Here is a 15,416-nt window from a genome sequence, read left to right on the forward strand (position 1 = left end):
TTGCAGACATGGCGGACATTGTTGTGTACTATGTCAAAATGTATTATTTTGTATCAAGTCATTGGAATGATCATTGACCAGTTTTTTAAGAGATTTGATATTAGAAAAGTATGTGTTAATAACGATGGAAGTTACAGGTTCCTGAAGCCACAGGGCTCAACAATGACGATGGATTGACATCTGATGGAGGCATTAGACAGTACTGTAGGCTTACTGTAGCTATAAAATATGTGAAGCTATGTGATTACACACTTTTCTAATTCTGTAACAGTCTCAGCCAATAGAGGTAATGTAGGTGGGAGACATTGAACACCAGCCCAAATGATTGCAGCCTTATCAGAGAAACCAAAACAAACAGAGCCAGAGAAACCTGTTCCTTATTACGCCACGAAACCAGAAATGTGTTTCAAACCTGCTGGTATGTATCAGTGTAACTAAGAGGGGAATGAACAACTTAAAGAGAAATGAGAGAGGGATTTGGGCCGCACACTAGAAATATGGAGTGTGATTTTTCCCCCAGTCAGGACCTACCTTTTGGAACAAGACAGCTCCAGCAGATTTTACACTTTAATGAGGCAATAAAAATGCTGCATTTACTCAACAGTGTAACACTGCAGTGCCATTCCCCATTCCAGACCTGCCGTTTATATTATCAGCCTTTATGGACCTGTCAACACCCAGGCAACCTTTTATCCTCTTTTTTTATCTCTTTGGCTGAAGTACAATCCCGTTTTAACATGCATTCATGTCACGGTTTTAGGAACTCTATTCCACCAAATTATGGATGTATTTTTATGAAACACTAAGAAATAACAGTGCATTCATCCCTTCATTTAATAATATAAGTTTTTCCACATTCACTTAATATAAATTACACAGGTTACTAACAAACAAGAAAAGAGCGTACAAAAATGTTATGAAAAGAAATAAGAAATCAGAACAAGCCATTGATGTTGAAAAACAAACTGTCTTTAATGCAGCTAAGCCGCAGCAGTGAATGCTTTTAATAAGTTATAAAGGAGTGACTTGTAATATTGGTTGAGATGGAGAAGGCCATTTCATCTAATGGAAAAGCAAAGAGAAAAGAGAAAATGATGTAATGGATGACAATAAAGTGACTTTGACAAGACCATAATCTCAGTCACAAGTTAAAATGGTAGCAGAACATGAGGTACAGACAGCAATGTATGGGCATGTGAAATATTTGACTTCTTATTGCATCTCCTAGCGTAGCCGCGGTAGCCTTCGGGAAGGCTATATTCATTAACCTTTCAGAAGGCAGAAAAACAACAGACCTTTCAATTACTAAACCAGATATACCAAGTCACAGATAAATAGTCTAATTGAGCTTTTAAAATATGAAAATTAACATATGTGCATATATAATGAACCACAATGATCTTACTCCCTGCCGACTAGCAACAATTAGAATGGAATTTAGTTTCTCTCTGTTTGTGCCCAAGATATGTGCGCTGCATTTCAAATCAGTCCTAATGTGCTAATGTGGCACACCTACAGAAGGCAAAATTAGGGTTGTTTAAATCAATTAGGGAAATGTGAAATGAGCAACACGTACAAATGTCTCCTCTTCTAACCTCTGGGCTCGGAGGCTTCTGGGTAATGGTGCCAATCACATACACACTCCCCTCGTCTCCGACAGACATGTCTTCTCCCCCTCCACCCCTCCACCCTTCCAAAACCAATATCTGTCATCCTGTCATCTCCATAGGGGTGCTTACACTGTCACCTTCATAGGGGCTAAGGTTACTGTCATTGACTCTGATGGTTATGTGTGACAATATCATTTTTTGTCATTTTGAGAGAGTAAAACATTTTATTATCAACCTCTTCCAAAATAACAAAATGTCCAATGAAATTTACTTTCAGTAAATAAAAGACCTCACAGTGTACTAAGAATTATTCCTTCACTTAAATATTAAAATCCTAGCTATAAGTGTCCAGATTGTTTTGCACTTCAATGGTCACCTGCATATCACAGGTCTCACAGGTCCCTCATATGCCACAACTCATACCTAGGGATTAGAGGGTTAGAGCTAAATTAGAGCTGTCAATCAAACCAGAAGGAAGGTTACGTACCGTAGGTGGCTGCTCCTTTGCCAGTCTTGTCGAACAGCAGGAAGGCGACCATGTAGAGAGCATCTGGAGCACACAGGACCGACTCAAAAGCCACAAACTCCTGGAAGGAGATCAACCTGAAGGAGAGAAAGAGAGAGAGAAAGGGAGAGAGGGTGAGGGAGAGGGAGAGAGAGAGCGAGAGAGAAAAAAAAGAGAGAGACTGTTGTGTTGATGGTATCCTCAATGAAATGATAAAGTATACAGACCACAAATTCCAACCTGCTATACTTAAACTCTTTAACATCATCCTCAGCTCTGGCATCTTCCCCAATATTTGGAACCAAGGACTGATCACCCCAATTCACAAAAGTGGAGACAAATTTGACCCCAATAACTACCGTGGGATATGCATCGACAGCAACCTTGGGAAAATCCTCTGCATTATCATTAATAGCAGACTCGTACATTTCCTCAGTGAAAACAATGTACTGAGCAAATGTCAAATAGGCTTTTTACCAAATTACCGTACGACAGACCACGTGTTCATCCTGCACACAATAATTGACAAACAAACAAACCAAAACAAAGGCAAAGTCTTCTCATGCTTTGTTGATTTCAAAAAAGCCTTTGACTCTATTTGGCATGAGGGTCTGCTATACAAATTGATGGAAAGTGGTGTTGGGGGAAAAACATACGACATTATAAAATCCATGTACACAAACAGGCGTGTGGTTAAAATTGGCCAAAAACACACATTTCTTTCCACAGGGCAACAGGGTGAGACAGGGATGCAGCTTAAGCCCCACTCACTCTCTTCAACTTAGATATCAACGAATTGGCAAGGGCACTAGAACAGCCTGCAGCACCCGGCCTCACCCTACTAGAATCTGAAGTCAAATGTCTACTGTTTGCTGATGATCTGGTGTTTCTTTCTCCAACCAAGGAGGGCCTACAGCAGCATCTAGATCTTCTGCACAATCAGACCTGGGCCCTGACACAAAATCTCAGTAAGACAAAAAAAGGTCCAGTTCCCAGGACCACTAATACAATTTCCATCTAAACACCATTGCCCTATAGCACAGAAAAACTATACATACCTCGGCCTAAACATCAGCGCCACTGGTAACTTCCACAAAGCTGTGAACGATCTGAGAGACAAGACAAGGACCTTCTATGCCATCAAAAGGAACATAACATTCGACATAACAATTAGGATCTGGCTAAAAATACTAGAATCAGTTATAGAACTCATTGGCCTTTATGGTTGTGAGGTCTGGGGTCCGCTCACCAACCAAGAATTCACCAAATTGAGACTCTGCGTGCAGAATTCTGCAAAAATATCCTCTGTGTACAATGTAAAACACCAAATAATGCATAGAGAGCAGAATTAGGCCAACACACGCTAATTATCAAAATCCAGAAAAGAGCCCTTAAATTCTACAACCACCTAAAAGGAAGCGATTCCCAAACCTTCCATAATAAAGCCATCACCTACAGAGAGATGAACCTGGAGAAGAGTCCCCTAAGCAAGCTGGTCCTGGGGCTCTGTTCACAAACACAAACAGACCCCATAAACTCCTAGGACAGCAACACAACCAAGTCATGAGAAAACAAAAAGATAATTACTTGATACATTGGAAAGAATTAACAAAGAAACACAGCAAACTAGAATGCTATTTGTCCCTAAACAGAGAGTACACAGTGGCAGAATACCTGACCACTGTGACTGACCCAAACTTAAGGAAAGCTTTGACTATGTACTGACTCAGTGAGCATAGCCTTGCTATTGAGAAAGGCCGCCGTAGGCAGACTTGGATCTCAAGAGAAGACAGGCTATGTGCACACTGCCCACAAAATTAGGTGGAAACTGAGCTGCACTTCCCAACCTCCTGCCAAATGTATGACCATATTAGAGACACAGATTCACAAAGAATTTAAAAACTCTCATATCTACTGGGTGAAATACCACAGTGTGACATCACAGCAGCAAGATGTGTGTTGCCACAAGAAAAGGGAAACCAGTGAACAAACACCATTGTAAATACAACCCATATTTATGTTTATTTATTTTCCCTTTTGTACTTTAACTATTTGCACATCGTTACAACACTGTATATAGACATAATATGACATTTGAAATGTCTTAATTATTTTGGAATTTCTGTGAGTGTCATGTTTACTGTACATTTTTATTCTTTACTTCACTTTTGTTTATTATCAACTTCCCTCGCTTTGGCAATGTTAACATATGCTTATCATGCCAATAAAGCCCTTGAATTGAATTGAGACAGAGACAGAGAGAGAGAAATAGTGAAACAAATAGTGAGAGAAGAGAGACAAATAAAAAGCAAGTTGAATGTGAGGCTATCCTGTTAAAGACTACTCAGATAATGTCCTGTTCCACAATGAGAGAGCAGAGAAGGACTATCACCATCACTAGAACACATTTTACAGCACTTGTTGTGCAATCATTTAGAGCAGAACTATAGAATACAATTTAACTTACAACACTGGATGACAAAACCAATTTACAGAACAGCCTATCAATCTATGAAAATCTTAATAAAGGTAGGCTACTTCTCAGCTGAGTGAAATGTCAAACTTAATGAGAATGATTTCATGTCAGTGTTGTGTGCCAGTCAGAGTTGACTGCTACGTTGACTGGCAACTTTACACAAGTAAAAATGATTAAATATGAAGTTTTACATTTCCCCCTCTGCCATGATAAACAGGTGTACAAGTACGACGGGAGTTTTGAGACAGCTTTGGAAATCCTTTCACTTTTACTGTATTGCCTATATTTCAGCATAAAAATTACAGTTTTGCCCATGTCCAAAAATGTACTAAGGTCTCTAAGTCTCGCTCTCTCCCTTTCTATCTCTCTCTTTATAGAGAGATAGAAACATATATATATATATATATATATATCTTGCGGTCTTTCTCTCTATCTTTCTCTCTCTTTCATACTATCTCTCTCTCTATCTCTCTCTCTCTCTCTGGATGTGTAGTCTGCAGCATGTATGTGTCACTAATACCATTGTATTTCACTTCTTTATGATATTACTACAAATGGCCATACATCATCTACAAAAACAGGACTAACATACCAACAGAGTCATTTGAACTCCCATGGGAGCCCTGGGGACAACGGCACAATCTAGTCTTAATTCATGCGCGGTTCAAAGTTGCCTGAAGTCCATTATGAATTTCACAAATGGATACAATAATTATGCGGGGTCAGTCCTAATGAGCAATCCCCTGAGCACACATCTCTAATCTATTTCAATTTCCAGGGAGAGATGATTACATTTTCCTGGCAACTCTAATTAATTTTGTTACTGATGAAATTCAAAGAGGGATTAATTGGGAATCTGTAGGCTTGTAGGTATGCTCTGCTCTGTCTGCCTTGCGGTGTAGAAAAATCGGAAAGAGTAATTGTTTTATTGACTTAGCAAGCTGACGGTTTTCAAACAGGGGCCTGCTGGCAGGGAGTGGGTGGAGGTGCACAAAAGTGCCCTGCTACAAGCTAATATGGGTACAGCTCTTGCGGCTGGAACCATATTAAATGTTGAAAATGAAAAAATGTTGAGGTTGAAACATAAAAACTCTTAAAAATGACCAATTTAGAAGGTCATTTGGTGACTTACTGTAGACAAACTTCAGAGGAAAGCAGGAGAGAGAACAGAGAGACTGCCTAAAATGCAGTAGGGAAGTGCAGTAGGATTTTTTATATGCATCAGTTTAGGTGGTGAGCATTTCAATAGTTATCAAGCCATGGATTATGACAATGTTACTGTAACTTGTTGATTATCAGGGGTATTAAGATGACTTTGGGAGATGTGAGAGGGTTCAGGAGGTAGTACACACACTATGGTGAATGTGCCAGGGATGAGGATTATGATGGTTGATTAGCATTCCTATGACTAGGGGCTCCCGAGTGGCGCAGTGGTCTAAGGCGCTGCATCTCAGTGCAAGAGGCGTCACTACAGTCTCTGGTTCAAATCCAGGCTGAATCACATCCGGCCGTGATTGGGAGTCCCATAGGGCGGCGCAGAATTGGCCCAGCATTGTCCAGGTTTGGCCAGAGTAGGCCATCATTGTAAATAAGAATTTGTTCTTAACTGACTTGCCTAGTAAAATAGATAAAAAGCTACTAGGGAACAATTACCCCCAAAAATGAGATGCCATCACTTTGTAATACAAACCATCTACCAACTAATATGGCATGTGACCAGATTGTACATTGTCTGAGTAAACAGTGCACAAAAAAATAAACAGGAGACTACAGTATGTGTTCAGGAAATGTAAGATATAAATCCCAACGTGTGCAGTTAATGCTATACTAAATGGAGAGGATTGTTTTTCATTTGAAATCAGTAGCTATTCAGTGAATATGATCATGCAGTACATGTGGCCCTTTCTTAGTCTGAGTGAGAGGTCAACAAAGGTTGAAAGTGTATCTCTGTACAAAGTCGATAAGTAGGTAAACATCCTTGATGTCTTTGTTCGAGGGTGTATATGATGTCTAGACTTTTTTGTCATCTTCAGCTGGTAAACACAGCTCCTAGAAGAGCTATCCAGGACCTACAACACTGTTTACAGCATAAACATTTGGGCGGGTTAGGCTGGAGCGACAGCTTTTATACCTGATAGTAGAGGGGTAAGAGGACACCTTCAATGATCCCCTGTCCCTGCTATTGTCACTGACAGCCTTCCACCCAGAGGTGACTGCTGGCTAGCTGACTGGCCGGCTGGCTGTCAGGCTGTCTGTCTCGCTAGCTGTCCGGCTGGTGGGCTGGATGCTTTGGGTTCTTCCAAGCAGGCACACCAAAATACACATGGCTGGCTGGGAGGACTGCTATTTTCCCAGCATGCTCTCTTTACAAAGTTTTAACCCCCAAGAGACTTGGAAGAGTTTTCCATCGAAAAAGAGAGTGAGAGAGAGAGAGAGAGGGGGAGAGCAAAAGAGAGAAAGAGAGAGCAAGAGAGAGAGAAAAATAAAATGAGATAGAGAGAGAGAGATAGGGAAGGAGGGAGGGAGGAAAAATCTCTGACACATCTTTCAGACAGCAGCAGGGATGTCTACATAGACAGAAAGGGAGTGTATCTATCTCAGCCAGCCAAGTCTGGGGAGGCTGAATAACAAGAGAGAAAAGTGATTTCAAGGCAGAGAGAGAGAAACTGTGATGGCCGTCAGTGAGTGTATCACCTGATTTACACAGTCACAGAGGGAGGCAGAGAAATGCATTACACTGTTTACGTACACCCAAACCCCCTCTACTCCGAAAAAAAGATTACCCCTCCCTGACTTATCTCTGTGAAATGGAATCCTACCTGGAGTAAAAACAGCAGCAAGACGCATTAGAGAGAAAAAAATGTATGCAGTATGCACATCCCGAAAAAGACTGTAATTTAAGATAGAGGGAGTACATGAAAATACAATAGTCTCCGTGGATTGTTTTCTTCGTTTATTTTCTTTCAGGGAGCTCACTCAACAGGTTCTTGTCAAACATAAAAGGGGGTGTTGTTGACACGCGACCATTGTCTGTTGTCTCTTCCCGCGCTAGGCATAATCATCCATCTCATTGTCTAACGGAAATCATAACATCTTTATAGGGTTCACTGGCAAAAAATAACAAAATACATGGCGACTAACCTACAATGTCAACTGTAAACAAAATTGATGCATTCAAACAAAGGTCTCTGATTTCGTGGCTTTGATCAAACTATCAAACCAGACATTTCTGCTCCCTTGTCATTTCCTATCCCCTCCCCACCAGCCCACCACACCAAATGAGGTTTAGATACAGAGACCAAGCCATGGTTTCCTAATAGATTTATCCCTTAATAGCAGTGATGCCGTCGCCATTTATCTGGCTCCCAAATTCACACAATGCAGGAGTGCTGAATGGCACAGGCAATTACAGTGCATGTGTGCAGCCAGCCAGCCTCCACTCCATTTTAAAGCAGGCCTTCATAATGTGAGCAACATGACCACATGCACTCTGCTCTTTGCTGGAGCCCAGGTGGTTGCCGTGGCAACGCGCTTTTTCTTTTTGACTTACCCTAACATTTTATTGCCCGTCATTATGTATCATTAAAAACATACATATTAATGTAAAAAATAGGGGTGATGGGGGGAGAGGGGGATAAGATGAGATGAATTAGGCTAGCAACAACCAACAGAAGGAAGGGAACTACGCCCGACAAATGGGCTTTGAGGATTTGTAGGATTCTCTTTTTCTACTAAATAAATCAGATACATTTGTGGTAGAATAAGTGGTAAGCAAAACATTATTAATTGTTTCTTGGCTTGAATCCTGTGCATTAGAAAATAAGGGTTAGGGGAGTACACAGGATCAAAGCCAGATACAGTATATACACGCAGTGGCCAGTTTATTAGGTACACCACCACAGTCACGAAAATGATTCGCTCCTACAGACAGTCAGTCACGTGGCTTGCAATATAAAGCAGGCAGACAGGTTTCGAGGCATTCAGTTACTGTTCAATTGAACGTTAGAACGGGCAAAACGAGTGACCTAAGCGACTTTGAGTGTGGTATGATCTTTGGTGCCAGGCCCGCCGGATCCAGTGTCTCAGAAACGGCCGCCCTAATGGGCTTTTCACACACGAAAGTATCTAGGGTTTCAGCCAGCGGCAGTCCTGTGGGCGAAAACAAGCCGTGTTCAGAACGGTATCTCGAAACACACAACTCGTCAATCCTTATCACGGATGGGCTATTGCAGCAGACGACCACACCAGGTTCCACGCCTATCAGCTAAAAACAAGAAGAGGCTCCAGTGGGCATGCGATCACCAACAATGGAGAATTTAGGAGTGGAAAGACCTTGCCTGGTCCGACAAATCCTGGTTCCTGTTGCGTCATGCTGATGGCAGAGTTAGGATTTGACGCAAGCTTCATGAGTCCATGGACCCTACCTGCCTGGTGTCAACTGTACAGGCTGGTGGCGGTGGTCAATCGCTGTCCAATCTGCATCAACTGTGTGATGCCATCACGTCAGCATGGACTAACTTCCCTGAGGAACGTTTCCGACTTGTAGAATCCACGCCCCGGATAATTCAGGCTGTTCTGGAGGTAAAGTGGGGTCCGACCCGGTAGTGGATTGGTGTACCTAATAAACTGTATATAGATATATGTGCTTAATTCAAGTAATGGTGAATAAAAATACTAAAACAATCCCTATTGTCCTGTGTTTTTCTCCACAATGTTAAATTCATACCTAGGGCTCTACATTTTCCTGACCATGTGACTGATACAAAAACCTCTAGGGCCCTTGTTATAAGGACAGCAGGTAGCCTAGCGGTTAGTTTTGGGAAAGTAACCGAAAGGTCGCTAGTCGAATCGCCAAGTCGACAAAGTGAAAAATCTTGATCTTGGCTGACCCTGGCTGTTACCCCATTCTCGGGGGGAGTTGGGATATGCAAAAAACACATTTCCAATTCATATTTCAAATAGGACAAACATAAGCACCCGCCAAATTATCAAAATACTCCAGGTTCTTGTCATAACCAACCTATAACTAGGCCTAATGTCTTGGATTCTCATGGTCAGGGCCTGTATTCACAAATTGTCTCCTATTCATTATGATTAAAAAGCAAAACTGATCCTAGATTAGCACTCCTACTCTGATAGGCTTTGTGATAAGAGCCCTGATCTTCTACACACCCATCTTTCTTCTGGTCCACCACCCCAGCCAGCAATGAGGTGGCCTCGTCAGACAGCCTGATGTCAGTGTGTGCGTGGAGGAACCGAGTCACAAAGTCCTCCGGAGACATGTAGTGCTCATCGTTTTTCTGGATGCTGGCATACTGCAACGGCAAAAGCATACACACACAAACACGCATGCACATGCACACACACACAGACACACACACAGACAGGCAGACAGACAGACAGAGACACACACAGAGAGACACACAAACACACGCAAACAGAACCCATTGTTGATTTGTTAATATATGATCTACCGATTGAGGAAGACACTGTACACATGTTCAAACCTTTGGGCTGACACCTAACTTGAGATCATTCGCACGTAACTTGAGACTTTCGCATAAATCATGCATTGATGTCAACGGTAGAAATTTGAGTTGTGTGCAGGGATCTCAAGTTAGGATTCAGACCTCAATGGGGAAAACCATAAATGTGCTATTGACTCTTGTTTAGGTGACTTGAGCCAGAAGAAGGACACAAATTAATGCATTATTAACAATGGCTTTCCATTACATGAAGTTGTTAAACTCACCTTTAAAAAAATTGCTTTCAGCTCAGTAGGGTCAGCCCTCCTTTGTCCCTGGAGAAATTAAACAAAATTACATGAAATTACATCAAAGACCACAGTTACCCATCAACATAATCAACAACCAAGCTCTCATTATCTCAATATTGTAGTAATAACCTGATAATAATACCCTTTTTTAAATTTACAATTCTATTAACAGGCATATTAGGAGAATGTTAGCTTAACCTACATGTCTTGTTAAGAGTAAGATATTTTACTCATTTGTAATAAAAGTGAGACATGCTATTTTGACCATGTTTAGGATTCAACAAGTCAATATTAGGCCTCCTCTCTTTTTCTATGTAATGAAACGGTCTGGTAGTAGGAGCTGGTAGTAGGAGGGGATCCAGCTGTTTACAGCTCTTTGGGGGAGGGAACACTTTCTTCATTCAAACAGTGGCGCGAGGCATCTTATAGACTTGATACATTGTCACATTATGTGAAATATCTGCGGCAATGGCGCGAGTAACAACAGTAGCCTATAGTACTGTATGTATATTGGGAGAATCGTCATATAGCATAAGGCTAAACAAGGTTACCAGCACTAAGCTTATAAAGCTTACCAGGCTAGAACCGGCTTCACGTCAAAGACGTGTTTGCTAATCAGCCGGTGGCTCGAGACGTGGGACTGACAGAGACCACCGGTTTCAGTGAGAGGTCGGTCTGATAACCGGATTCCGCATAGTACATCACAGGGAAAGGCTGTATCCCATTACCACCTTGCCCCATCCTCCTCGCTGTAAAGCCCCAATGTCATTGCCACTGGCTAATGTTAACCTCGAACATCCTCTTATCAGGCTAACTAACGTTAGTAGCTAGCTAGCCATCTGTCACTAGATGGGGAGGAAGTCAGTGTGTGAGAATGTGGTCCGTGCGTTCGGAGGTGTCGTTGTCTATTCTGACATTGTCTATTTCACCTACTGACAAAATGTTTTTTTCCTCGGACAAGGTGAACTTACCTTTGCAGCCATAGCAAGATTACTGTCAACCAACCAAGCCCACTCTGACCAAGCAAACCCGGTCATTTTATTTTGCGTGACGACGTTCCCATGGAAATCACGCGCGGCTGTCGGATGGTGCAGAGAGGAGCTTAAAGCGGCACAAGTGTTCACGTGGTATAGAGCGTTCAACAGGTAGCGTGGTATGTAGCTGTTAACCCGTAGAGGCTGTCAGTCTGGCATCGTCATCATGTAACCATCCACTGTTCATTAATACACTGTTACTACACAGGTATTAGAGGCAGGGGCGAAAATCTGATATCAACTTTGGAGGGGACAATTACATTACATTTTCTCAAGAGCAATTCCTGAGGGGGACACCAAAACTAGTGCTGTAACACATAGCCTACGTTTAATATGGTAAATGTATATTGAGGAACCAAAGAAATAAGGTGTTTGCCGTACTCCTAGCTACCGGTACCCAAAACTACACAACTAATCACAACAGCAATACCATTGCCTTTAACAAATCTTAGTTCAGTCACCAGTTTAAGTTGAGAGTGGGGGTATCCATGGCATTTTCCAATTATGTTCCTATTTTACAAGTCAAAAAAATTGAGAACCTTTCATAATGTTGCCAAACAAAGACTCAACAAACTTACCTGAGACTCCCTGTCTCTGCCAGTCTGTCCCTGCATATCTGTCCCCAACTCTGCTGTCTGTGTGCCATCTGTTGCCTGCTCTGCCTAATGACATCATTGTGAAACATTTCCATTAGAATTTAATTTCTTTCTTATGAACATTTTATCAACTAGTCTTTGAGATATTAGGCTACTAGGGTTCTTACTTTGCGTTTTGGTGTACTGAAAAATACTCTGATGTCCGTCTTTTTTCTGCCATTTTTCTACCTGGCTGGCTACACACACACAGTATGTAGGTTATTTACAGTAGGAGATGGGCTTCTATCATCTTATCTTCTATCATTCTATATGGGCTTCGATCTAAAAGGTAGCTAGCAAATGTGAAACGGATTGCAGTGACAAGAGTTGACAGCTGTATGAGTTCACCATTTACACAACATATGCTGCAACCTTTTGTAATTTTAATTGTTTGTTTCATATTGGCTGGCTTCTAACAATAGCTGAATTTGCAAAGCTAGCGAGCACCAATTCAGTGGTGTTTGCTATAACCTTTGCTACCCGGGTTAAATAAAGGTGAAATAAAATATATAAATAAAAGTTCCCTTGCGACAATTTAGCTTTTGCAACGAGACCATTAAATATATTTAAAACAATGGTAGAAGAGAGTGTAGTTCTGTTCAGTTTATCGCTAACCTTATCACAGGGACTTTGAAGCACTAACTTACATGCATGCTGATCTTGGAATAAATTGACGATAGCAAAGATTCCATCTTTGACGACGCCACATAAATGGAATAGGTACTAGCTAGCTTAATAGTTAATATTTGCGCGCTAGCTCTGCATATTCAGCTAGTGTGTGTGCGCGATTGACTGGATTAACCTCACGTCAGTTACGTGCATTGAGTGCCTTTCAGACAGTAGATATGACCTCTACGTTACCTAGCAAGCTAAGGAACTGGCAGTGGATCAAACCATTGTGAGGCAAAGGGTGGGGGGGTCGCAATCTTTTGAAACTTAAAAACGCGCTATTAAGTGTCTATAATCAGCACAATTGCTTTCATTGCGTATTATTAATATTATTTAAATTACATAGTTATGTTTCAGTGATATATTGGGGGGGACAAATCATATTTTTCCCAGGATGGGGGGGTCGTGTCCCCCCCGTCCCCCCTGGGATTTCCGCCCCTGATTAGAGGAATGTGTTGCCAATGAATTACCAATTGGCCCCATGCCTACACAAGCACTGATACGTTTAGTTAAACATCTAAAAAAAAAAGTGTCACTCCATAATAATACAATCATTATTTATGGAAGCCCATTCCCACCAACCCCTTCCAAAAAAAAGGTGATACTATCTAAAACTGTCGAGATATTAAGTCAACATTTTGAGATACGAACTCCACATTTCGAGATAGTAGAACATACATACAGTAGGGTATGTGCCTTCATTTGTAGCATTATGTGGGGATTTCCATCTGTCCATGTTGCAGAGATCAGTACAGCAGGGCCGCCAGCAAACGTTTTGATAAAAAATATTGCCACAAAAGCGTTGAAAATAGGGACAACATACTGTTCTTTAGACATGATTTGTCAACTCATGCACAATTAATCTGTGCTTCAGTCTGATCAACAATCGCAATATAAAGTCAAGAGAAGAAAAAGCCTAGAAGGAGGAGAGATGACTAGAAACGATTCGTTTGACCGTTTTATGTGTGGATTAATTGTCGGAGTAGAGGACCTTGTGCATTTCAGGTAAAATAACAACTCAACATTTATATCCCAGGACAAATTAGCTAGCAACAGCAAGCTAGCTAAATAGGACAAATTAGTTAGCAAGTGCAAGCTAGCTAGCTAAATTGCCATAAAGGTTTAATGCTTTTCGACAAATTAATGTAACTGGTTCAGAGTTTGTTTTGATATTTTAACCTGCGTGTTGTGATCGCATTTTGTGTGGGGACAAATACATTTATGCATGATGGTGCACGCGCGCAGCCAGTTTGGGTTCCGTGTAAGCGGTAACGTCTAGTATTTATAGACGAAAATAGGCCTATTTATTTTTGTTGAGAAAATGTGAACGTGATCAAATTTGGTTTATATTCAAACTTCGGGTGGCTAGGCTACCTAGACCTTATCAATCCAAAATGATTGACTGGCATTCACAATCAGCACAACAGTAATGACATACTGTGTAAATAACTTTTTAATTACAGATGCAAAGGCCTACACAATGCAACCCTGCATAAAGCAAACTCAGCCATGTTAGTTATATTGTGCAATCGCAGTTGTTGTCTTTAAAAAAAATCAAAAAAACATATGACCTGATTAGAAAAGATCTAGTCTCATCATAGCCCATATAAAACCATTTTACAGCTGTTTTTTTTTTTACTATGTTATACCCTCTAACTAGGGTCCGGAGTTTTACCTAGTTAGGTTAGCCCAGTGGTTCTCAAACCTCTTCTCAGGGACCCCCAGACATTTCACAATTTTGTTTTAGCCCTGAACTAATTCACCTGAATCACCTAATCAAGGACAAGTTGTGCTAGTTCTGGAATAGATCAAATGCATGAACTGGCCGGGGGTACACGAGGAGAGATTTGAGAACCACTGGGTAAGCCAACCAGATCAGGAAAAACTCTGGGCCCCAGGAAAATAAAAAGAATACAAGTTAAATGGGTTTCCATCGCATTTTAAACTCTACTGATGGTTTTGTCACAAAAAAACTGTTGCGATATATAGCAAAGGTGCCCACTCTGGCCTTGGCACATGAGCTCTAGCCAACAGCTACTGTAGCAGATACAGTGTGGGTAAGCGTAGCCGCGGGAAGCAGGGGTGCTGAGGGTGCTGCAGCACCTCCTGAAATATCAGGTAAATAAATATATATAATTTTTTGCACAAAAGTAGTGCGCTGAGCCTCTACTAGTCCTGTATTAGTGGACCGATATAGCCATCTGTAGTGTGGGCAGAAACAATCTCAGCACCCACCGAACATCTTCACACTACTATGTGGGTAGGCTACCTATATTATGAGATTATTAGGGATAAGAGCGATATTATTTGTATTTGTCAAACGGCAGCCAAGCATCGATCACCATATCACCAGAATAAGAACCATAATATTTATTGAAAGGAGCAACAAGCTCATCACCATGCACTTTCACCACCCTGTGAAGTTCATCATAACTTATTTCATCTGTAGACTAATAATTAAACGCATAAAAGTGTATCCACCGCCATTTTTCGCATAATACATTTTACAGACATAAAAAGATCCCACCATGTCCAACGAACAAATTGTCTGTCGGCATTTAAAAAATGATTCTATCAGCCCGGTTGTGACTTTTATCATCCGTCAGGTACTTCAGTTAATCCATCAGGTAATGAATCTTTTTAAACCACATTGTGGACCTCTCAAATTGAGTTTTGAGACACTAAAAACAATGATAGTCAAACATGGTACA

At 41.2% G+C, this 15,416-nt stretch overlaps 1 protein-coding gene across 1 annotated transcript in view; it reads right to left on the minus strand.

Moving 5' to 3' along the window:
• The window catches only part of LOC106570470 (electrogenic aspartate/glutamate antiporter SLC25A13, mitochondrial), a 129,179-nt gene extending 117,710 nt beyond the window's left edge, over positions 1-11,469 (minus strand). The window contains exons 1-4 of the mRNA XM_014142850.3: positions 11,339-11,469; positions 10,344-10,391; positions 9,764-9,906; positions 2,098-2,213 (exon numbers count right to left, since the gene is read on the minus strand). Coding sequence (XP_013998325.1) covers positions 2,098-2,213; positions 9,764-9,906; positions 10,344-10,391; positions 11,339-11,404 — 373 coding nt within the window. The 5' untranslated portion in view covers positions 11,405-11,469. The remainder of the gene's footprint in view (positions 1-2,097; positions 2,214-9,763; positions 9,907-10,343; positions 10,392-11,338) is intronic.
• Between the last annotated feature and the right edge of the window lie 3,947 nt (positions 11,470-15,416).

Source organism: Salmo salar, chromosome 14, assembly GCF_965601325.2.
Source record: "Salmo salar chromosome 14, fSalSal1, whole genome shotgun sequence".
NCBI classification, from domain to species: domain Eukaryota; kingdom Metazoa; phylum Chordata; class Actinopteri; order Salmoniformes; family Salmonidae; genus Salmo; species Salmo salar.